Consider the following 26,965-nt stretch of genomic DNA (forward strand, 5'->3'; position numbering starts at 1 on the left):
AGAGAGAGCCACGTGACTGTTAGATGTCATATGTTCGTCAATAGTCTATTGCTTGTTTTAAAAAAGATAATGTGTGGTGTTGATGAGTTAAACATTCATAGTATCTTAAACCTCATGGAGAAAAAAAATAGTGGAGTTAAATTTAAAAAAAAAAGTAAACGGTGTTTATATTTCCTGAATAGCTGTCATTTTGGATAACATTTATAACATGAATTAGATGTTGGGTATTTAATGAGTTTATTTTAGGACTTATCTCCGGATATCTCAACAATCCTTATCTTAATCATCACATAAACAGATACAGACACTCTACGATGGATACGGCAAAGATATCATTGTTTGAATTCATCTCTTATGAAAATTATTGTGATGCATAACAGGAGACATATTGCTAACATAATTAACACAAGAAAAAAATACCAAACCATGCAAACACTAATGGCGATATCATATAGTCTTCAACAATAAATAATTGTTTATAAAAGATCTCCATATCGTTGCGAGACTTCTTGAATCTAAGCATTCAATTCTACCAAAAATATCATGAACTATTCAAAATGAAAACAAATTATGTAAAAATATAATGAAGTTGATTTCTATGAAAGAATTGATCAAAATGAACTTCTGGCCTTTGTTGAAATGCAAATGCAACCATAATATTTACTACTTACAAAATTAAAATTAATTAATTTTTCAATGCAGGTCAACTGATACGATTGATACCAAGTTTTATTTGGAACCAAAACGATTTGTTTTCTTCTTCATTACACAGTAAGGAGTATAAAAATAACTAAAAACTTTTAAACTTACCATCTCTTCAAATAATTGATGATTTGTTAATACTACCCCATACTTCTGTTTTATAGCAAATCTAATTGGCTCTGAAACATTCAAACAGTCGATCATTACAGCAAAATTTTGTTCTTAAAAGTATTTGTTTGCGTATCTTAAGTATGATCCTTTATTCGTACTTTCAATATTAGTAAATTCTCTCAAACATATATTAGACAATTTTAATGAAAATGCCAAAAAAAACCATAACGTTATATGAAAATGGTCAAAATATGAAATATTTGATGAGCTACAATTTGACGTATTAAAGAATGCTGACTTATCATTAAAAAAAGTTTACCACGTACCTTTGTATGAAAAACGTTTTTAACAATGTTGCTTCGATAATATTTTTTTTATAGCATTGGCCACGGAAATGAACATATGTTTTGTTATATTTCATCATAACAAAATCGTTAAGTTTAAATGTTTTCATATGTCTTATTTTTCCTGTTTTCAAAATCCTACTTAAATATGTCGTGCGAATCTTATAATGACGTATCTCTCAAATTCTTACTGTTAGGAGAATTTGAATATGAACTTGAAAAGCACAAAATCTTAAATATTTTACTGTGACATAACAAAGATATAGGAATGCAAACATAAGTACTAACTCATTATTCGGTTGTTTTGATTAATAGGCAAGCATAGATATATGAAGCTTTTCTGGAAATTAACACTTCAGGAAAAACAGTTTTGTTTTAGAAATGTATCCCTTTATTTTTTTTTTTGGATTTTTTTCACTGTAAAATATACCAATTTATCCACTGCTGGATTTGTTCTGATTAGCTCATTGATTGAGTTTAAACCATGTTAAAGATTAAGCATAGTACTACTAAGAAAATATTGACACCTATTATTTTACAGCCAAAAATACGTACAAATGTGGAAATACAACACTATAACAATAGCTGTTTTAGATACATTAGCAATAAAATCCAAATGAGATTGTTCTGACAAAAGTGTGTAGAAATATAGTAAAGGGAGATAGACCATTACACTTAGATATAAAATACATAGATACATATAACTCCGTTTGTATCATATGTAGACATATAACAGTATGAGATTCGCACGACAAAATACAATCCTAATTATTACATGTATTTGTTGTTATAATTATATTATACAGTAGCAAATAAGACGGAATCTTAATGTGATTAATTTTTCAGCTTCTTTTTGTTTTTGTCGTTTGTAGGGAAATAAATCTTAATTGTAAATCGGTGGTGCAACGATAACTACAACAACGGTTGCTTGAAGGCATAACCGAGGAAACAAAATGTTTATTTGCAATTATTATAAAAAGTATAGACGTGTTATTGATACCAAGATGCAACTCAAAATCCTCGAAATACTTTTGATTATAATTCATAAAACATACGTTGATATTAAGTATATACACTTGTTTTTTTTATAAAATTCTATGACTGTTTCAAGTTCATAGTTCGGTCGATATGGTAGCAAATCGTTTAATAGGCGTTTATCAAGCAGTACCTGTTAATTATATTATATCTCATTGTCAATATGATAAATGCCTGCTTTCACGACATCACTACTCAACAACACTAATTTGTCCGTAGAAACTGCTTCGATTCATTTTTTATGATAGAACAGTGAAACCGGTAGGATACCATGGAAACATTTTTTGAAGAATTTAATGTTGTTATACAATTTGGAGCATGTTCATCCTTAATTCCCCCCCCCCCCTTAATACGTCTGAATATAAGGCAACGAGTTCCCACGAGCATGCTTGATCGTTACGAGTAAAGATATATGTACACAATAAATAAATTATATAATCGACTATTAAGTGTACATAAGAAAAAGGAAATATTAAATGTAATAATAGTCTAGTATTATTGATAACAGCTATCATTCATCAGTATGATTTTGATGCAAAATGAGTCGTATCAATCTAATCTGATTGACCTATAACAATCTTGAAATTTAACAATGAAACAGTTAATACCGAACATACAGACTCTTGTACAATTCTTAAATTTAATGTTATAGCTATTTATAACAGAGACTGCAAATAAAGTTAGTAAAGTGCAATATGAATTGGTTCAATTCTGAAATTTCACAGGTGACGATATTTAAGATGCTAAAACAACGACAGCGAGGAAATACTTTTCCAATAAACAACATGGACCGATGTAAGCTAGTACAATAATTCAAATTTGAAAATAGTAGAGTTATTACAACAGAGGCTGCGTATCTAAACATCCAAAATAAATAGCAGTGTGATAATGAAAAAAAGGCAAAGGTTAAACATTGGACGTGACTGCGTACTTGTTTATCTCTTCCAAATGTATAGAACCCTGCAATCTAAAAGGGTATAATCAATAATTTATCTTAGAGTTGACAAAGGTCAAGAAATAGAAACAGAGACTGTGTAGTAATAAGTTAAATAACCATAATGAAAAGCACAGCACGAGGTCGAACAACATCTCATTTATCCCAATTGGTGCCAAGGTTTTAATTTTCTTATCCAAAATCATTCCCGAGTGAGTCTATCTCCAAGCAGGGTTATGGTCTAGAAACGTAATGGTCAGTCGATTGAGATCTGCATTAGTGTGGCAAGGGGATCTCAAATGTGGACTGAGAGTAAAGTCTCGCTTGCATTCGTAGTTGCTACGATGGCCATTCATTTGTTTTGTGAAATGGCTGTTCTGACTCGCCAAACTGTGAACGGCCATCGTAGCAACTAGAGATTTTGTAGTCTAAAGCTACTTATAACACATCCAGAATAACAGTGGTTCACGGAAGGAAAATAATGACGTGCATCCGTCAATAATACATTTTTAATACAAATCACCCAATTTACACTCCGAATACCTCAAATTAGTGTTATAAAGTGGTAATATAAATCATAACATCATGAACGTACACGATAAAATTATTTTCATAGCAAATTACAAAACCCTTGATGTATGCGGAAGCAAATTTTCAGGTTTTGTTTTTCACTATATTTGTAATGAAAAAAAGTCCAACAAACATAAAAAAAATCACAAAAGTTTGTTCTTAACGAAAAAACAAATGGTTCCGATAAAAATGAGAGCATTTTTATGGATTACTCAAATCATTAAGAAAAAAAGCCACATGGTATTGAATATATTTATATACTGCAATGTAAATATTTAACAAATACTTTGTATACAGTGACCTCGTACTGAAAAAAAGAAAGATCAAGGAAGGAGTAATCCGTAATATATGTGTAATTCCGATCTTAGACAGGGTATGCAGCATGACATTCCAGGCTTAGGGTTTATGTCCTCTTTGCCCACGGCTTAAGGAATATAAACTCTAAGCCAGAAATGTCACAGTATATAACCTTTCTGAGACCTGAATAACATATATAATAAACTCGTCGGGCATAGTGCAAGACGACTTGGTGCCACGATATCTCAGAACCATGAGTTCGAATCCCGGCGAGGAAAGAACTAAAACTTTGCAAACGCAAATTTACAGATCTAACATTGTTTGGCTGATTTTTAGACAAATCATATATACAGATATATTTTCAGCCTTGCATCAGCATAACTGCTGGTGACCCGTCGGATGATATTTGCTTTAGAGCCGTACTTATAATATATTTATTTCTGTGACTGCATCTTACATAAATTTTTAGGATCCTTTACAATAGACAATTCAACTGACCTGTAACAACTCCATCTGCATGCCTCATATATCATGTACTGTATTACGACGCTAGATTTAAAGTGACGAGGAAAGGTAATACCCGGCCACCGAAAGTTTATTATTTTAAAGCCTATGTGGTCGTGTGGTCTAGCGCGTCAGATCTACTTAAAGGCGATTTGGTGCCACGATATCTTAGAAGAATGAGTTTGAATCCCAGGGAGGGAAGAACACAAAATTTGCGAAAGCAAAGGACAAGGTACGGTACTGCCCGTTTTTGGCCCCCTCTATTTTCTCATTTTTAAAATTTCGTTTTGGAAAGCTACTTATCACGTTAAAACATTTCCTAAGGTTTGAAGTTTGTTTGGATGAATTTCAAAACCATTAATTTCAGAAAATGGGTGAGTTGAGGGGGGTTAAAGGGCACCAAAAAACGCCCATAAAGAAGGAATAATCACGGTTTTTTGCCATTGTTTCTAAAAATTTAATAGCGTGCTCCTTCGTGACCCGGAGAAAATTATGGCGATTTAGACAGCACAAACAGTTTTCATGACATTGGAATAAAAAAAGATCCTCGGTCACGTTGGCACAGGCACTAAAAAATTAAAAAGTCATTGTACTGAACACCTGCAAAGTTAATAATAATAACATTATTTGATAAATAACAAAACGTTTACCCCCTCACCTCACAGTTGCTACAATAAGTGGTTTTGAGGTTCAACAAACTTCAAACCTCAGGGAATATTTAAACATAATGAGCAGATTTCCAAAACAGAATTTGAAAAATGAGAAAATAGGGGGCCAAAACAGGCCTTGTCCTTAACAGATCTAACAGTGTTGGGTTGATGTATTCATATAATAATTCTAAGAAGAGTGCACACGCTGAAATGTCTCGCCTTCTTTACTAATCATTGATATTATGTTGATAGTCCAAAACTCCAAACTTTATTAGAACTGTCACACAATGTCTACATTAACCAAGAAAGCTAAACATTGACCAATGAACCATGAAAATTAGGTCAATGTCAGATGAACCATGCCAGGCAGACATGTACCCCTAACAATTCTTCCATACAACAAATACAGTTGACCTTTTGCTTATAGTTTAAGAAAAAAAGACAAAAACTTATCACCGAGCAATGAACCGTGAAAATGAGGTCAAGGTCAAATAAAACCTGGGTGACCGAAGTATTATAAAAAAAGACCAACATTCAAAACTTAACTTTGTCCACTGAACCATGAAAACGAGGTCAAGGTCAGATGACACCTGCCAACTAGACATGTAAACCTTACAATCATTCCATACACCAAATATAGTAGACCTATTGTGTACAGTATAAGAAAAACAGACCAAAACACAAAAAACTTAACTATAACCAAGGGACCATGAAAAAGAGGTCAAGGTCAGTAGACACCTGCCAGTTCGACATGTTCACCTTACAGTCACTCCATACAAAAAATGTAGTAGACCTATTGTATACAGTATAAGAAAAACAGACCAAAACACAAAAACTTAACCATACCCAATGAACTATAAAAATGAGGTCAAGGTCAGATGACACCTGCCAGTTGGACATATACACCTTAAAGTACTTCCATACACCGAATATACTAGACCTTTTGCGTATAGTATCTGAGATATGGACTTGAACACCAAAACTTAACCTTGTTCACTGATCCATGAAATTAGGTCGAGGTCAAGTGAAAACTGTCTGACAGTCATGAATACCTTGCAAGGTACGCACATATCAAATATAGTTATCATGTTACTTACAATAAGATAGAATTCAACTTAACAAAAAAATCTTTATTTTTTTCCAAGTATTCACCGAACCATGAAAATGAGGTCAAGGATATTAGACATGTAGCTGAAGGAAAATTAGTAATATGAGGCATCTATATACAAAGTATGAAGCATCCAGGTCTTCTACCGTTTAAAATAAAAAGCTTTTAAGAAGTTAGCTAACGCCGCCGCCGCCAGATCACTATCCCTAGTGAGCTTTCTGCGACAAAAGTCGCAGGCTCGACAAAAAGAACAGTTCGATTAAAACGAATATACGCACTAATATAAGCGATAATGTGACTACAAAATACATACAACCCAAATAATAACCAACCTTAAACCACAACTTTATCCTGATATTGGACGGACGGACGAATGCCAAAAGGGAACATAAACAAGAATACCCAATGGTCCTTCATTATTGTAGCCAAAGAATAACACTAGAGGCTTTAACGAGCCTGTGTCGCTAACCTTGGTCTATGTGCATATGTTAAATGCCCTAATGATAATTGTGGACAAGTTTGGTTAAAGGAGTAGGTCCGGTAAGAGCCGATTTTGGCATCAAATTTCAGGTTCATCTAACGAAAGTTTTTGGACATTTTTTAAACACTTAAGTGTCTATTTCAATTGATTCCATTAGTTTATGTGAAAGATTTTAAATGATTTAGTCATTAAAAACGCTCTGATTCAAGCTTAAATATGAAAAATTTATCAAATATGCCCAAAAAACGTCACTTTTCAGATGGTTTTTGTCAAAAATGAAAGTGGCCGCATCCGTGTTTATCCTCAACTTTTATATATGTTTTGTATTATCACTAAATACAATTTACTCTTCAATATTATGAATGAAAACGAATGCGGTCACTTTCATTTTAGAGGGAAACCGTCTAAAAATTAACCAAAATGCTGAAATTTTGAAGATTTCAGTAATATAACTTAATGATGCTAGTACGCGATATTTGTACATTATATTGTCAAAAACGGCCCATATTTATGTAGCAGAAGCATTTTACCTTCTAAAATATAGCTTAAAGATTACATTTTCACGATTTTGTAAAACTTCTATATTTTGGGGCCAAAAAGAAGTCTTTCTGAACCTACTCCTTTGTCTTAGTAGTTTCAGAGGAGAAGATGTTTGCTTAAAATTTACTATAAATGGTAATAACTGCTTAAGGGGTCAACTGACAATTTTGATCATGTCACTTATTTGTAGATGTTACTTTGCTAAACATTATTGCTGTTTACAGTTTATCTCTATCTATAATAATATTCAAGATAATAACCACAAACGGCATTAAAATTTCCAATTCAGGGGCAGCAACCCAACAACGGATTGTCCGATTCATCTGAAAAGTTCAGGGCAGATAGATCGTGACCTGATAAACAATTTTAACCCATGTAAGATTTGCTCTAAATGCTTTGGTTTCAGAGGTATCAAAATCTACGTATTACCCCTTCGTTCTATTTTTAGCCATGGCGGTAATCTTGGTGGGTTAGTCGGGTCACCGGACACATTTTTAAAACTAGATACCCCAATGATGATTGTGGTCAGGTTTGGTTAAATTTGGCCCAGTAGTTCCAGACATGAAGATTTTTGTAAAAGTTAACGACGACGACGGACGACGGACGACAAGTGATGAGAAAAGCTCAATTGACCCTTTAGGCCAGGTGAGCTAAAAATGTGAACAGTAAAGTCCAGATATAAATTGCACAAATATAACTAAATCTTAATAAGCAAATTCTCTTTTGAAACTTGGATTTTCTTCTGTCTTATGTCAATAGTACACTATCTACCACTTAACTAAGGGTCACTTCCAGTGTCAAGTGATTCTTTTATGTTTACAATATTCCCAAAATATAAGTGGTATATATATGCGAAACACGGAAACTGTGAATGCCTTCAAGAAAAACATTAAAACTAATCTATTCAGACAGGCTTTTCCACAAAATTAATAATCGGACAGTATTAGACTTGTATTCGATCTCAGTATATATTTTAATGTATCATACTTACTTTTGTTGCATTTTGATTCCTTTACCATGTTTACTCTTTTTATTTTTAGTAATTTCTCATACTTAGTTATTTTTATTGCATTTATATTTCCTTTACTCTTTTTATTTTTTAGTCATTTCTCATACTTACTGGTTTTTTATTTTACTTATTTTTTATTGCAATTTTATTTCTTTTACTGTTTTTATTTTTTAGACATAGAACTATAAGTCCAATTTCTAAATTTTGATGAATAATTTTCAATTTTCATATATTGAGTTGTATTTTTAACGGTCTATTTTGATATTCAACATAGATTTTTTATATATTTTTTTTTATATATATATATATATGTACTTGTACCATTGTTTTTTTTGGCATTGTAAGGCGCTTAGAGTAAATGTTTATTGAGATAAGCGCTATATTAAGCACTGTAAATAATAATAATAAAAAATAATCTATATATACTTCCCCGATACATAATGACTGCTTAACGTTTTTATGCGTACACACTGAATTTTTGTAAAAACCACAGTTGCAAAATCTACATTTAAATCATTGTTGTTTAGTTCATTTACATCTCTTTTCGTTCACAAGCAAGAGAAAAATAAGCCTTTATTTGGCACTTTAGATTTACCTCAATTTCAATTTATGATCAAATGATGGAAAAGTAGAAAAACCAAATCATCAATAAGAGTATAAATAATTTAACACTGGGACATTGGAGATATTTTTTGCCAATGATTTTGAACAATTGAACGTTTCCATAGCATTGAAATATAGTCAATAAGAAATATTCTAAAAAATACAGCATACCCTTCGAAAAAATGTATTATGTATTCACCAACATTCTGTCATTTTTTCGGGGGAAACTAACAAAACAAAAACTTACCATTTTGCTCATCCATAAAGTTTACAGATACTACTATACGTGTTGTATATCCATTTCCGTAATGTTCATTCATTTGTAGTAATTTTGACAACAAAGTATCTATAATTCCGAGAAAATGTCCGACAGTATAAAGAGCTGATGGTGATACCTTTAAACCAATAATGACAGATCCCTCTTTAGCAAACGTTATTTGCATGTCGTCACTCGATAAATTGTCAGTTCGCTTTTTTATTTCCTCAACTAACGGAATATTCTCTCCTTCTATCCTAAGCTCCAAAGGTACGCTGCCTAAACAAACAAGGACATAGCATTAGGACAATATAGATATAATCATATATAATTGTAAATCCGAAGTTTTGTTTTTCACAGATTCTATTCAAGCAAGCAGCATACACATGCTATACGTTTGCATTTCATATAACACCTAGAGTGGTCTGTTACAACTTGAATATACAGGAAAAACCGGTAGAAAGCAGACCTAGCCTTTACAATAAAAAAGAATAACAAAACATTTTAACTACGTAATCCTAGCTTTAACATGTTAAATGTAAATATTTTTATACCAATCGTTTTCTGAGTGGAAATGGCCAATACTAAATCAAGAATATATCATTTGCATTCTTATTGCTTAATCGAGCGCGAGCTCATACCGCATTATCAGCTATTAAAGACCACAAACTGACAAGTGTAAAATATTTGAAACATGAACAGTAATGGTCTAATTAATGTACAAAAAATGAACGAAAAACAAATATGTAACACATCAACAAAGGAGAACCATTTCATTCTTGGGACAGGCACATACATTCCGAATGTGGCGGGTTTTATCATGCTATGCCAATTTGTGTTTATTTGTTGAAACTAATTATTTGTTTTTATAATATTCAAGATTATATTACAATCCTGACTGCTGTACCCCAAGTTTTGACGTTGTTACTTATTAAGTCTATTTGTTTTGCTCACACAGTGTTTTTAATATAATGGAATTCTATGCGAATGCCTTTCAAGTAAGATGTTTAGCTAGCTATAAAATATGAAGGTTGTTTTCCTCTCTTTAGATGGGGTTGAGCTTTTGGTTTTGCCATTTTGTTTTGCATTTCCCATGGTGTTCATTGTCTTTGTTATTTTAATTATTTCTAATTTCGGTGTGCTCGTTTTTTCAAGGCACTTCAATCAATGACATAAACTTATTTGTAAACGACATGGATCAGTTATGACATTTTTATTTATTTGATATTCGAGGTTACCAATTAAAAGAACCCACAAAACATACCTCAGTCTAAGTAAAATAATTCACAACCGTGTTTTCGAACATACGCCTTACCTAAGAAACCATTAGAAGCTGTTGCAATGACTGTGGGTGGCTTTGTCGTCATACTTAGATGTTGTTTTATTTCATTTAAATCCTCTGGAAAAAAATATTTCAAAAGTAATCTTTTATTACATACAAAGGATTTAAATCACTGCTTTTATAGTAACAATTAGAAATTGTTCTTTTTATTATAAGAAAGAGTACATAAAATCTAATCCAATTAAAAATATGAGTTAGTTCTCTTGGTAAAATCAATGACTAATACGTCATATATAAGGTCGGAGGGTATGACAGTTAAGGGTACCGATCAGATCCTAAGCCGTTTCTTGAGAAGCATTAATGAAAAATTCAAAATAAGATTATGATAAATGACTGTGTAAAGATATAATCACGCTGGCTTATTGTTCGATAGCTTGATAAAACGTATTGTTTGCTGGCTTATTACATATAACCTATTTTTCAAAGACTTTTTGTTCGCTAGCATGACTCTTTAAAGAAAATAGTTTAATGCATTATACATGTATAAGCTGCCACGATTAAGCCGTATCATTGATTTTTATTGTCATAAGTATGTCTTATTAGGTAAGTCTTATTCACGAATTTACCTCTTCCTCTTGACCAATTCTCAAAGACAAATTAAACCATTTAGATTTGTCAGTAAATGTCTTAGATTAGACAATCGTAACATGTTTTCATAATCTAGAAAACACTTGCGATCCTCGATGTATTATAAACATTTGAAAGAAACATCTATTGCATCATGTGCATTTTCAATCTCATTTTTGCAATTGCAAATCTTCCATATGTTATTTCTGATTAATGTGCAATTAAATTTTAAAATTTAAAAATAAGAAACATTTAAAATAAATCAAGACCAATACGTAAGGGGGTAAAGTAAAGTCATGAAAATGAGAAAGTAGCTTTATCGTTATAACAAGTTATTTAAGTCAATGTAACGAGTAAGCTGGTCGTTATAATGAGTTAGGATAGCTCGGTCGTTGTAACGACTTTAAAATAAACTACACCCTGACACTAAACGGCTTCCGTAATTTCACCACTTGTATAATCAAAATATATCATTGAAAAACAATACTGAAAGACGGCCAATAGCAACTAATACTTCTTTATAAACATTCAACCTATGGAAGCCTGTCACGACCTTTTCTTGTTTATATCTAATCCATCGTTCTCTTTTTCCGACGTAGTCGGTATAGTTTCGGTTTGTGCCCTTTGAACTTAAAGACGCTTAACTATGGAAACAGAATACGCATGCTCGAAAATCCTTTATGTGATTGGACAAAATGCTGTCATGGTGGGGGATTTGGTTGTGTTTGAAAAAAACGTCTCGTTAATTATATCGTGATGGAAAGCAAGTGAAAAACTATAAATATTTGAACTAGATCTTACAAAGATTTATATTTTTATTAAAATACTTGCTTCTCCAATAGCTGTTTATTCGGGACAATTATATAATTCTTAATGTAAACTTTGTTGTACGAACGTACATGACTTTTAGAACGCACCTACGCATGTGAGATTTCCGCGGGGTTTTTTTGGTGAATGTAAACAGAAAGATACGAGAACCGAGAATACTGAACACAAACAGAGAAAACGTTATTTAAATGGTATCTTTGTGCTTCTGAAGGATATCGAAATAATAGTTTTAAACATATACTCAAATTTAAATACGTCGGATATCTTTTTTAAAGATAGTTCTTCTTGTAAATCATGTGTACTAAATTTATTTCAAATCTACGATGTTTTTCAAATGTACATCCCAACATAATTGTTTAAGAAGGTCCTAACTATAAATACTTTTCAGAAATAAATTATTTCATAAACGAAAAAGGAACTTGATACAAAACACCATATGCTCCTCTAAATATTTTAGGGATCTTTACAATGCTCGCTTGTAAAATGTTTTTTTTTTATTACTGCAACATGTTCGTTTCTACGAAATGCAAACACCTTTTTATTTGTTACGTTTAAACAATAGTTCATTCAACATCAATTGAATTGAATGGTCAACATGTAGACTATGCATGTTATTGTCCGTTTTTTTTCTAGAATTATGCCTACTTTATGTATATCATGTTTATGTTGATAAAACAATTTTTTGTTTTAATTTTTACAAAGAAAAATATTGAAATTGACAGATTACAATACTATATGGATATACTTATCATACCTTTGAGACTGTTATAGTTCAATTCATTTTGTCTGTCGGCTTCTTTGAGTCTTCTGATAGTATTACACAGTTCCTTTTCCATTACATAATTAATTTCTGTTGTCAATATAGAGTCAATTTTTCTACTATAATCGTCTCCTCCTAATTCTATGATACATTTGCTGATTTCCTTCCAGGTTTGAAGAAAGTCTTGTTCGTCTAGTGACAGGTTTGAGCAATGAGACACATAATTATTTTTGAAAATACGAATTCTATCAATATTTGCAGACAAACTTCTATCAGTATCTTTTGGCATGTTTCCCCAACCATTTAACTGGGGTGCAATTGTATGTATATTCCTTAAAATGGTGTAAATCAGACTTATATCAAGATCGGACAAGTCCCCGCTGTAAGACGAACCATCTGGGTATAACAATTGGCGTCCATGATTATTCAACTGTGGAAGAATTCTATTCTTCATTCCATTAAATGCGTATCCGAAGTTAGCACATGGTAGCCTACCTTTCAGAACATCAACTAGAACATCTTTGGCAATGTTTGTAATCAGTTGTACTACTTTCAAATGACTGTGGATGTTGATTCTTTTTTGTATATCTAAGGGAATTAAACATACGCTATTTCTTTCAAATATTAAAACCAAAGCAACAAGCTGAAAATTATAAATGTGTGTAACCGTATCAATTAACTGTACGTGAAAATGCCGCAAGGAAATTGACCATAGGCGTGTTTGTTTGTTTCGTTTTGATTTGATTTCTTTACTTAATCTTAATCACAATGCCATATATTGTAGAAAATAAATATGCAAACACTTTCTGCTTAAACATTATTTGTTATTTTGTAAAAAATACCACCTGTTTGAATGTCATCTTCTGTCTCGTTTTGGTCAGCCTCAGCCTTCATAACCTGGAAACAAAAGGAAACACAATTACCTCAAACTTGTTTTTCCACAGTGCGTATCCAATTTTAATTGTGACTTATCCGACTGAATACTTTTATGTCACCCATCATAGAGGGCAACGTTGCTTGTAAATTAGTAAAGTATTTCTATGTGATTGATTGATTAACGTTTGCTTAACGTCACCTTACTACGAAAATGCTTTATCGCCGCGAAAGTTTATTGAATAAAATAAAACATGTTAACAATAAGATCTGTTTAAAAAATAAGTCAGTAAATCCTGTGATATATCAAGTATAAGTCCAAAATGAAATAATTTAACATTATCTACAAATGTAAAAGACAACCATAATATCATGTGATAAAGTTTAAGACTATTATTATCAGATAAGATATATCTACATTTTGTAGTACATTCCACTCTCTTTGAGAACTAAAATTGGTTGATGCTATATACATTTTTCTCCTACATGATCTACAACTGCAATGAATGTTTTTCATAATTTGGTCACCCCTTAAAAAGAAAATGCTTCGCTGAGCGTAGCATGATACGACCGTACAGGTTGAACCATGAACAGTTGGTCCAAATTTGGACACAATATTCAAGCTTAATACTGTCTGAATTTGGATTGTTATCAAATTTTTACAAATCTATTGCGCAAACTGTGCAATTAAATATTTCTTCTTTAAACTATATAAAAATTTGAATTTGAAATTTTGAAAATAAATTGAACCCCTTAAAAAAATTGGAACCCCCTAACACTTTTTGAATCCCCCCATGGAGCAATTATCTCACATTGGATCCCTGCCTTTCCTTTGTAGTATGGAATCTTGTAGTACACTATCATAGAGATTTTTACACTTTAACATAAGTTATTATCGGGAAACTAGATATATGCTTGTTTTTCAATGGCCCTGTTTTTGGTCCCTGTTTCCTGCATGTATCGGACAATAACTCCCAAAACCAATACCAGCATTCCTTGTGTGATATGGAACCTTGTGGTACAATGTCAGATAGATCCATACTCTGACATACAAGTTATTGTCAAGAAACTACAAAAAAGCTTGTTTTTGGCCCCCCTTTGGCCCTGAATTCCTTAATTGTTAGCACCATAACCCCCAAAATTAATCCAAACCTTCTTATTTTGGTATTTAACATTGATGTAAAAGATATAAAAGCGTTGTGAGTGGCGAGAAGGCAAACCAGTGCTGACCAAACATTTTCAAGTATACATGCCCCTTTGAAATCTCAATTGCATGGAAAATTGCATTGTAAGCGCTCAATCGTTTGCTAACGAGCAATGATTTTAAGGCCGAACATTAGTAAAAAGAACTATAAGAAGTAAATTTAGGTTACTGAAAATATGGATTTTCTAATTGCATTTCATTTAATGAAGTATTTTTATATACCCTATTCAAATTTAATAAAAAAATCGGCTGAGTTTAGAAATCTCAGATGATTATATATTTCACATATTTTTTTTCCCTTTGATATATGAATTATATGGAACATATTTTCCCCTCTCAAGCCTACATTTTGATAACATTTTTATGAAATACATATGATAAGTGTATATCACCAATGCTTTATTTAAGATTGAAAATTAATCCTGATTAGTACTTTCAAATAGAAATTATGTTCCGTATAAATTATACTTTATATTGGAAAATACCTGTAAGTTTTTTATGTTATGAAGTTTAAGGTCTAAGACGATTATTTTTTTTACAGGAATAATGTTCGAAGGAAATATTAACTATTTGAAAAATAGTGTTCGTACATAACAAAGTTGTATTAAACGCCTAATATCGTTTCTACCATTTATGGGTCATTTTGATTTGCTTTTAAATTGATTTGGTTAAAATTTAATTCACCAAAAACATGGCACACTCTTATTCTTTAATACCTGTAACGGTTTCTGTGCTTTAATCATGACATGATTTTTGTCACATGTGCAAATAACTCTTGAATCAAAAATGCGCCTGTAACGTTCAACTAGAAAATGTTGGTTGGTCAATACTTATTACTTGTAATTCAATATAAAAGAAAATCATTTGAAAGGTAGTGTTTTTTTCAAAAGGTCTAGACAATTGGTAACAAGGAATACCTTTATTACGTAGTATTTGACCAATCAAGCTAATGAATTTGGTTAGAAAATTGTCGAAAAAAAAGTACAGAAAGGAATTAAATTGGCACTTAGATTATATATAAATTTAGAAAAGAACAAGGGAAATCATTCTGTTTGTTTTAGATCTTATAATCACTCTAAATTAAGACAAGAGTGTTGGATTTGACTGGCTGCTATTGTTTGGAATATCCTTTTACCTGAACGTTGATTGTGTTTTAACATATCCTATGAGTATGGTAAAACATATAATTGTGTGAAAACATCATTCGCACAAACAGTTTTTTTTCTGGCATATTGATATCAAAATATAGATTCATCTTACTGGTTTTAACGGAATTCCATGTCGTTAGCATCAAAATAGTTGCCGTGGATTATACTTAGTCGAGCTTCTATATAACTAGCCTGTCAACACTGAAATGTTTAGTTCGAATCTGAAGCGTGAAGATCTCTTCGACTCAAATCTTAATTAAATAGGATTTTCAGGTTTCTTATAGAAGAACGGTGCTTCACGAAGGCTAACTGTTTCGAAATAGCTCAATAGTGCTGAAAGCGGCGATCAACACAAATCAATTAAATAATGTAAGCATTAAGTTATCTCACTGTTTTTTTTCTTAAATTCAAATGTGATGTGCAAAATTAACATGTGTTAAGATTAATATGTGTTATGATTAATATGGTAACTGCCGTCGGTTTATTCAAAATATATGTTTTATTGTACATTACGGCTTTGCATTTAAATTGTTCACACCTGTACAATATGTTTGAAGTCAAATATTGCTAGCTGTTTGTATTGCCTTACCTGATTACTGCAAACAGATTTCACAACTTGCAGGTCTTTATCTAAAATATATGGTTCTACCTTTCAGTTTGTCTACATGTGTTTATGCAAAACAGTTCTTTTTGAAACATTACATTTAATTCACATATGCATTGTACATATTAATGAACAACAATATGATATTACAGTGATGTTTTATACACAAATATTTCAATATGCAAACAAAATTGTAAAATAGATAAAGATTTTCAAAATGTCTACAAAATATTATGTGAAAAGAAAACTATTTATCTTACCTCCTTTACATTTCTAAGAATATAATTGGTTAAAAGCAACCGCATAGAGACCGTGTACATTCCACATGAGGTAAGAAGGTGGAGCTTATTTGAAGACACGGTTAGTCGTGGTGTTACGTCCCTTTATTAAAACAATTCGATGTTGAGGAAAAATCATAAAGGTTTCAACAGACGAAAATTGTTGATCAACGATTGGAAAAAAAAAATTGTTATTAAACAAATTTAAGCTAGCAAGTTCTTATTGTTGACATTTGGTTTTGTACTGAGCAATCGAAGTAGGTCCTTAATACTAACGGCATATTAGACTACATCAATTTGATAGGCCACCAGTCTAAATACAATTTGTTAAGATAGTCGGTAAAATGAATTCGTTCTTGGTGTTCTAGTGACCTTATACGATATATATTGGGTCATATGTAACTCACTGCCCCCATCTATATCGCATTAGATAACTAGCACACTATGTAACAAATAAAATCCCCAAATACAAGATGTTTGTTAATTTACCTGCACTTTCAACTACACTGAGCGAGTATGTACCATTTGTATATTTTCCATCCACAAGTAAAATTGGAATTTCCTTACCTGAAACAATACGGTAAACTAAATGTTATAAGCGTTATCTTTTTATATAAGCAAATGAGACATACTCAAAGGGACCTCACCGGATGAGACAAAGAAGGATTAAGAAATTGAAGGAACTAAACACGTTAGCAAGACAATCAGTATTCATTTTCAATTAAGGAGAAAAATCCTGTATAGCTTGCCTAGTACCAATTTGAAACTTGCAGTAGACACTTTGACGTAAAATAGGTCACCAACAGACCAAACAGCAAATCTGAATCTGTTAGGTGAAGAGGCATGGCATTCTCATACACGTGACCGCATTTTTACGCATCCAAACAGACATAATTAGTTAGGTTCAACTGTCAAGAAAACGTCCAGGGATTACAATTTTAACTAAATGTATATAACAGCTAACAATTTATTTGAAAAAGAAATTAAAAAAAAAGAAAAAATTGAGTTATTAAAAGTTGTTACGGAAGAAGTGGCAAAGTTACCATTGACTGACTACAGAATATATGAAACCTTCATAAGGAGATGTTTAGTATCATAATTACATGTTTATCTCCGTCACATTATATATACTTATGCCTGTTCTTGATCAGGAACCTGTGAACTTACCTATTGGGTCTCGTTTGTTGCTATGTTACATATTTGTTATTGTACATTAATAAGGCTGTTAATTTTCTCGTTTGAAATATTTTGCATTTGTCATTTCAGGCCTTTTATAGCTGACTATGCGGTATTGATTTTGCCCATTATTGAAGGCCGTACTGTGGCCTATAGCTATAAATGTCTGTGTCATTTGGACTCGTGTAAAGGGTTGTCTCATTTCCAATCAAACCGTTTTTTTTAATAACTATATATACACACCACAGAGTTTCCTTCCTAGATTCAAATTGTTGTCTAAATGTATAAGGTCCAGCTCCTTCCGCACTCGATTACACAACTGATTTTGCTGTAAAAAAACATTAAATCAATCGAAAGTAAAAGAGCTAGAGATAAAGGATACTACAGATACAGTTACGTCGGCCTCATATCTTGTCTTACATCTAGAAATTGACAATGAGGGTCGGTTGAAAACAAAACTTTACGACAAAAGAGATGATTTCAGCTTTCCAATTGTGAACTTTCCATTTCTAAGTAGCAACATTCCAGCAGCACCTGCATACGGGGAATATATCTGCCAATTGATACGATATTCCCGTGCTTGCATTTCCTATCATGATTTTCTTGATAGAGGGTTGCTGCTCACAAGTAAGCTATTAAACCAAGAGTTCCAAATGGTGAAGTTGAAATCATCCCTTCGTAAATTTTACGGACGCCATCACGAGTTGGTTGACCGTTATGGAATAACCGTATCACAAATGGTATCGGATATGTTCCTTACGTCGTAACTACAATCCCCTTCCCTTTCCTGAATGTGACCTACCGAATTAGACTTTTTATCGGATTTGTTATCACATAAGCAACACGAAGGGTGCCGCATGTGAAGCAGGATCTGCTTACTCTTCCGGAGCACCTGAGATCACCCCTAATTTTTGAGTGGGGTTCGTGTTGTTTATTCTTTAGTTTTCTATGTTGTGTCGTGTGTGCTGTTGTTTGTTTGTCTTTTTCATTTTTAGCCATGGCGTTGTCAGTTTGTTTTAGATTTATGAGTTTGACTGTCCCTTTGGTATCTTTCGTCCCTCTTTTAAACAAACGTTTTGTATATTTTCTAACAAATTGTGGGGGCCTCGGTAGCCATTTGGTCTAAGAAGTACCTACTGCAATTACTAGCCAGTCAACTCGATTCCAATCTTAATTGACTAGGAATGTTTTCCTATCGAAGGTCGGTGGTTTTCTCCGGGTACTCCGGCTTCCTCGACCAATAAAAAGTGGTAGCCTCGAAACATCCCAAAAGCGGAGCTTAAAAGTGACATAAAAACACAAAAAAATCAAAATCAAATCAAATCAAAATTTGTGTAACGTTGTTTTTTTTTTGGTCACAAATTCGAGTAAACTTCACTTAAGTCGTTTCCACTATTGTTTTTCCCACAAAGATGTGTTGTCAGAGACAAAGCTCAGTCAAATTAACAACTACAAAATTAAAACTAGAATAAATGTTAACGTCACATACAGCAATTTCATTTATCTTATCTTTATAAAAAAATGTTTAAAGATATATATGTATATATGACCGTTAACAATGTTTTATATAACACATTGATCAAATACTTGCAAAGATGTCTACTCGTCGATTTTAAAATGAAACTTCGGGAATTTAATTGATATAGTAAAACAGTTATATACAAACAAATAACATTTCGTAGCTTTTGGAATAAAAGTATTTACCCTTATGAAATAAGGATGATTGAAAGCGTCCTCCAAAATGCATTTTCGGTTGTCTTGAGAAAAGTTTCTGTTAAAAAAAGTTTGCTTTGTTGTTTCGCATTTACGTTTGAAGTAATCAGATTGCTTACAATGAGATGCTATGCTAATTATATGTGATTCTATTCTGTTCCAAAGATGTTCAAACGTGAACCTTTCGCATTCAGAGTTAAAGACTGCAATTTGTAATATCTGAGTCTGGCATTCAGAAACGATCTTAACTGATTTATACAAAGGACAAACTGTGTGTAGAAGCAAAACATTTAGAGTTTCATCTAAACTTGATAGTGTTATATCTTTAGTTGCAGAAATGTCAGCAACATTTCCCTCTTTTCTAATTCCGCTACATTCCCCTGATTTGAAGAGTATTTCCCATTGGGTTTTCGTTAAGCTTGGTGTATATTGCTTTGTCGACGAAGAAGGAAGATCATATTGTGTCATTGACGTTTGATAAATTCCTAACAACTCATCCTTGTGATCATTCAAAATTTCCTCAAGTCTAGTATTCAACAAACATACATCCCAGAACAAGTCAAAACAGTTAAATTTAAGAAGAATGTCTATAGTACTCAATTCCAAATCTTTCAAATCAATTGTTGACGATCTTTTGATGGCACGTTTAACATCGTCAAACTTCAAAAAGGTCTGATTCAAATCAGTTAACCAATCAAGTACATTTAAATGTTTTTCTCCAAGATATTGTTCAAGTAAAGATCGCTTTACATCTGTTCCAGTATGGAAGACTGACAATAATCGGTCGTAGTTTTCTTTTTCTGAGCTGTCATTTTCAGTTCTAAATTTCTTTTCATCGTTGGTCGATTCTGCCATTTTAAGTAATTATTACCTTCGCATAACTAGATCCATCACTTTACCTAATTTTCTATTATCAAACCTATGTTAAGATACAGAATGAGAAACAATATAATATTATGAGCAAAAGCAATAATAAAGATTTTTCTGAAATCTATGGTTACTGTAATGGTTGCATTTGGCTATTTTATGTCCTTTTTGGCCGAACAGCTCTTTAACCTATACATTCTTGGCTTTCATACATTTGGCATTGAACATTCCTGATGAAGGTAAATGCAGAAAAACCATTCCGACTCATGGAATTAGTAATTTCTTAAGCAACACAACGGGTGCCACATGTGGAGCAGGATCTGCTTACACTTCCTGAGCACCTGAAATCACCTGCAGTTTTTTGTGGGATTCGTATTGCTTAGTCTTTAGTTTTCTATGTTGTGTCTTCTCTGCTACTGTTTGTATGTTTGTCTTTTTATTTTTAGCCATGGTGTTGTCAGTTTGTTTTCGATCTATGAGTTTGACTTTCCTTTTAGTGGTTTCAGTTTTTATACATGTTATAGCACTAAGTCGATATCGCTGCTGGCGGACTTTCAGTTCCTGTGGGTATCACCAGATCAGTACTCAGTTTATAAATAATAATAATGTGTAAAATTGTCCGTTTATAAATTTTGAAACTATTTAGAAACTATGTTTCAGTTCTCTCAAGCAAAGTTGACTTTAGATCGATTTGGCTATTTTTAAATCTTTTTTGGTGGTAAAGCTTTTAAATTGTTTCGGTTCTTATTCCTAATTGGCTTTCAAATCTTTGGAATTGAGCGTTCTTGGTGAAGGTAAATCTAGAAAAGAGCATGCTAACGTGTTGTTTTTCGTTTTTATTATGAATAACATTTAATGGCAAATTCTATCAAACTTCGTATAGCTTCAAGCACTTGATCTCATTTTCAAATATAAAAAGCCACACAACAAATATTGATAACCAAATACCATTTTTAAAACTAATAGTGCTGCTCCTTCAGGTAATCATATAGTGGTGATGCGAGCGGTAATGCTTTCCCAGAGCATATGAGGAAATTTATAAAGCGTTATGCAAAGGTAGAAGACCATAACAAGATTTGGTTTTCATGGAAATACCTATGTAAAAAGACATTTCTTCCAAATGTTACCGATATGTTGTCAATCCAGTAATCGAGAATCTTGATATTTAAATATCAGTATCGGAGAAGGTTTCGTTTGCATCAGAGTATTTTTTTGAACAAAGTTCGATTCATCCACATTAAGACGCGAGTCTTGTATCTATGTTGGTCTTTATTATTAAATCAAAGCGTTGTAAGCGCTGAAGGCAGTTAACCAAAAACAAAGGCAAACATAATTATGAAAACTGTGGAAATGTTGCTCCAACATTAAACATTCATATATAGTACATTTATGTTTATCTAATGATTTAATTAGTAAGGCAAATAATTCATATTTTATCAAGGTTTCAAAAGAAATGCATATATCAATGTATATTTTGTATGGTAAGTCTGCAGTGGTAAAAATTCGCAATGATTGCAGTTGTTCTACTTTGTAGTGAAATGTTGGTTTTAGTTGACTGACACGAATCAGACAAATGTTAACTACTACAGGGGTCGCAAACCTCGGACCACCGCTTATTTGAACCCCTGCCTCCAAATTGAAAAAAAAACGAAAATTTCGTCTTCTAATTTGAAATTGCAGCCAACAGCATGAACCGTTGAATTTATTATATAATAGACTACTGACGTAGTTGTACTACGTATTGGTGAGAAACAATATTCCTACAACTTTTGCCATTTGGGAAATCTAAACTACTTGTCTTAAGAGATTTTTGGCGATTAAATATTTCATACAATTGTTCTTTGACATCTTAGTCAAAAGCAGAGGTCATAATATACTAGACAAGGAATCCTAATGAGCACTACTTCCTATGTGTAACTTCAAAACGTTTGGGTGATTCGACGATCATTCAAGGGTTTTCAGCTCGCATAATGCAGCTTAACTGCATCAAAAGAAAGAAAGACCAATTCTTTCAATCTCAAACTAGAACGGGAAATACTCTTGTAAAGACTAGTAAAGTGGAATGTTTATAAAATACATATCTGTCCGTACTCATTAAGTGGTATTGCGTTAGGTAATGTGATCTAGTGAATAACATTATTTAATTACAAATACATTATACTTGTAAGTTATACTGTACGTAATTCCCATGGAACGTCCAAGTCCGATACATACCAAATGTGTTTATTATTTAAGGGGATACCCAACACTATATCCAAAATAATCTGTCGTTTAATTGAGTCTTTCCACTTTTCTGTGGAAAAAAGTATGTATTTCTTCTGATTATTATCATTATCATAATTATTATTTTTACTTAATTGTTAAAAATTTTGGTTGAAAGGGTGCGTAAACAATAAATGGGAGTTTTCACCCATCTTATATTAGAATTATGCGTAAAGTGATATAACTCATTAATTATACATATTAAAGACCTCGCGTCTTTTGATATGAGGTTCTTGGTTTGTTACTTTGAAATTGAGGTCAAGGTCATTGGTTAATAGGACTTTCTAGATTTTGACCTTTGCTTTAAATTCATATTTATACATCAAGAAGCAATAGGAACTGACATTTTAGACTGATTTTTTAATATTTAATATCAAAATAGATCTTTCCTGGTGGAAAGACCTGCAATTGATCTCTGTGCAATATGTCGCTTAGATATTTCTTATATTTTGTTGTACAGTTTATACGCTTTCAAGTTTCACCCTGCTTAGACGAACAATTTTCTTTGTAAGAGTTATCTCCCTATTCACTTTTTATCATCTGCGTGCATGTCCTTCGTAAAAAAATAGATATCGGCAAAATTCTTTTTTACAAATTGTTCGTTACATCTGCATGAATTGTTGGCTTATATGGATGGAAGCGATTCGATGAAATTTTATAGGAGCTATCTACTTTTACCAAATGAATTAGTCGGTGTTTTTTTTTAAATCATCAACTGTTAACCGTATAACCCTGGAGTGTTTTTGTTTGAGGCCCCTGGGTCCTATCTATAAAAATGAGGTCAAGCTCAAAGTTCAAGGTCAAGTTCTCAATGTTGATTTTTCCTTGTTTTGGCATTTTCTCCAACACCTTTAAAGATTATATATAAAAGAAGTGATAAATGTTTGTTTACTTGTAATGAAGATATGTTACATTTGGTCTGAAACAATCTAAAAGCATCTCATAGGATTTAGTGCCCCTGAAATATATAATTATCAGGTTTATTGATTTTTATTTAAATTTGGTTCATTATATAGACATATGACCTTTAACAAAATGTTGGGTGACAGATATATATATATGACCTTGAAAAATGACAACCGGAAGTGACCTTGAGAAAATCGGAAGTAGCCATTTTTGCACATTTTTCATGAAAATGTAATCAGAATCTATATATTTTGTTATTTAAATACATTAACTTTTCACAAAACACTGAATGTGACTTTCAATAAACCGGAAGTGGCCAATTATATTCTAATTTACAGGTAAAAGTATATAAAAAACTATATATTTTTGAAATCAGTATGAAAGAAGCCTTCATATGAGACCGGAAGTGACATTAACTTCAACTGAAGTAGCACATTATATCCTTTATTTCACTCAAAACTCTAAAGAAAACTTATCGTGTCGATATATTAAATTTTATGAGTGGGTGCCAATTTCATTTTTGAACAAACCAGAACTAGCTACTTTTCAATAACTTTGAAAATTGATGTGGAAAGACTTTCATTGTTTTTGTTTTTCTCTCATTGATAAACTAGGAATAGCTTAAAATCTTTTTAAATTTCAAAAGATTTGAACCAAAAGTTTAAAACATTTGGCAATTTGAATAAGGCATCTTTTTCATGCTAATATCGGCCAAAGGAGTAGGTTCAGTAAGACCCCTTTTTTGCCCCAAAATTAAGCAGTTTTGCAAAATTGTGAAAATGTAATCTTTTAGCTATTTTTTGGAAAGTAGAATGCTTCTGCTACATAAATATGTGCTGTTTTTGACAATACAATGCACATATATCGTGTACTAGCATCATAAAGTCATGCTAAATTACTGAAATCTTCACAATTATAGCATTTAGTTAAATTTTAGACGGTTTCCGTCTTAAATGAAAGTGGCCGCATTCGTGTTCATTCATAATATTGAAATGTAAGTTGTATTTGATGATAATACATAACATATATAAAGGTTGAGGATGAACACGGATGCGGCCACTTTCATTTTTGACGAAAACCATCTGAAAAGTGACGTTTTTTGGCATATTTGATAGATTTTTCATATTTAAGCTTCAATCGGAGCGTTTTTAATGACTGAATCAGTTAAAATCTTTAACATAAACTAATCGAATCCATTGAAATAGACACTTAAGTGTTTAAAAAGTGTCCTAAATATCTCGTTAGATGAAACTGAAATTTGGGGCCAAAATCGGCCCTTACCGGACCTACTCCTTTAAAAGGTCAGAAATATGGGTATATTGGTATATATATATATATATATTCTCATTATTCAATCCTAAATTAACAATAGCTTACTTTATATTGATAACTGCGGCAAATTTTATTTCACCGTTAACTTTTACTTGTTATTTTATTTATTCTGGATTTAGACATTCGTAGTTATATATCGGTCTGTTGTTCATGCAAATATATTTAAAATTTTAACCGCTAGATTTTTTCTATTAAAGTTTAAAATACCCCTTACCCTAAAATTAGTTCATTAAATAAAGGCAAAATCAATTCTGATAGTACAGCATGGCAATAACTTTTTTACTTTGATCTAGGCCTTACATATTTGTCATGTGGATGTATCATCATCAGGTTAAGTTTCTTGTATCATGATGACCTTCATGTGACTTCAAATTTGACCTCAAGTGCAACTTAATGTATTTTTTCGCAAAAACACAACCAGGTCATTACTTCGTCGTCTGTTGATCGATTCTAAGACCTTACAACTTTGGTATATTGATGTAGTATAATGAGTTTGTGTGCCCCTTTACAATTTAACATTTGTGTGACGTTGACTTTTGACCGCAAGGACGATAACTATATTTTGAAGACAAGAGTGCACACGCTGAAATGTCTCGCCTTCTATACTAATCATTGATATTATGTTGATAGTCCTAAGTATAAAGTTAAGCATTATAACAACTGTCACATAAACTTAACATTAACCAAGATAACTAAACAAAGACCAATGAACCTTGAAAATGAGGTCAAGGTCAGATGAACCATGCCAGGCAGACATGTACAGCTAACAATGCTTCTATACAACATAATTATATAGTTGACCTATTACTAATAGTTTTAAAAAAATAGACCAAAACACAAAAACTTAACATTGTGCAATGAACCGTGAAAATGAGGTCACGGTCAAATAAAACATGCGCGACTGACATAAAGATCATAAAATATTTCCATACACCAAATATAGTTGACCTATAGCATAGAGTATTAGATAAAAAGACCAAAACTCAAAAACTTAACATTGACCACTAAACCATGAAAATGAGGTCAAGGTCACATGAAATCTGCCCGCTAGACATGTACACCTTACAATCATTCCATACAACAAATATAGTAGACCTATTGCATATAGTATGAGAAAAACAGACCAAAACACAAAAATTTAACTATAACCACTGAACCATGAAAATGAGGTCAAGGTCAGATGACACCTGCCAGTTGGACATGTACACCTTACAGTCCTTCCATACACCAAATATACTACCCCTATTGCTAATAGTATCTGATATATGGACTTGACCACCAAAACTTAACCTTGTTCACTGATCCCTGAAATGAGGTCGAGGTCAAGTGAAAACTGTCTGACAGACATGAGGACCTTGCAAGGTACGCACATATGAAATATAGTTATCCTATTACTTATAATAAGAGAGAATTCAACTTTACAAAAAATTTGAACTTTTTTTTCAAGTGGTCACTGAACCATGAAAATGAGGCCAAGGACATTGGACATGTGACTGACGGAAACGTCGTAACATGAGGCATCTATATACAAAGTATGAAGCACCCAGGTCTTCCGCCTTCTAAAATATAAAGCTTTAAGAAGTTAGCTAACATCGCCGCCGCCGCCGACGCCGCCGCCGGATCACTATCCCTATGTCGAGCTTTCTGCAACAAAAGTTGCAGGCTCGACAAAAACACTTAAGCAGATCATGACTAGTCCTTTGAACAAGGTGTGATAATTTTGACTTATAATTCAATTGAGTCGAATTCAAAGATCTATTAAGTGTCATATTCAGTTAACAAATACAAATTACACAAGCTTTATTCGAATTTAGACAAACATGATCACATATCAAGAAATTGCATGCATACGGAATACATAAAGTAAATGTATTCATTTACGATCTTTTGAAATAAACAGCATGAGACATAAAATACAGTTTCTTGTGTACAATTTGGAAATTAGTATGGCGTTCATTATC

General features: G+C 32.3%; 1 protein-coding gene across 1 annotated transcript in view; it reads right to left on the reverse strand.

The window, feature by feature from the left end:
• Positions 1–343: 343 nt before the first annotated feature.
• Positions 344–26,965, reverse strand: part of LOC139495661 (uncharacterized) — a 32,764-nt gene continuing 6,142 nt past the window's right edge. Inside the window, exons 2-10 of the mRNA XM_071283965.1 lie at positions 19,629–20,556; positions 18,168–18,252; positions 17,238–17,315; positions 16,456–16,496; positions 13,484–13,538; positions 12,636–13,229; positions 10,460–10,543; positions 9,136–9,423; positions 344–881 (exon numbers count right to left, since the gene is read on the reverse strand). Of these exons, the coding sequence (XP_071140066.1) occupies positions 730–881; positions 9,136–9,423; positions 10,460–10,543; positions 12,636–13,229; positions 13,484–13,538; positions 16,456–16,496; positions 17,238–17,315; positions 18,168–18,252; positions 19,629–20,492 (2,241 nt within the window). The 5' untranslated portion in view covers positions 20,493–20,556 and the 3' untranslated portion in view covers positions 344–729. The remainder of the gene's footprint in view (positions 882–9,135; positions 9,424–10,459; positions 10,544–12,635; positions 13,230–13,483; positions 13,539–16,455; positions 16,497–17,237; positions 17,316–18,167; positions 18,253–19,628; positions 20,557–26,965) is intronic.

Source organism: Mytilus edulis, chromosome 11, assembly GCF_963676685.1.
Source record: "Mytilus edulis chromosome 11, xbMytEdul2.2, whole genome shotgun sequence".
Classification (NCBI taxonomy): domain Eukaryota; kingdom Metazoa; phylum Mollusca; class Bivalvia; order Mytilida; family Mytilidae; genus Mytilus; species Mytilus edulis.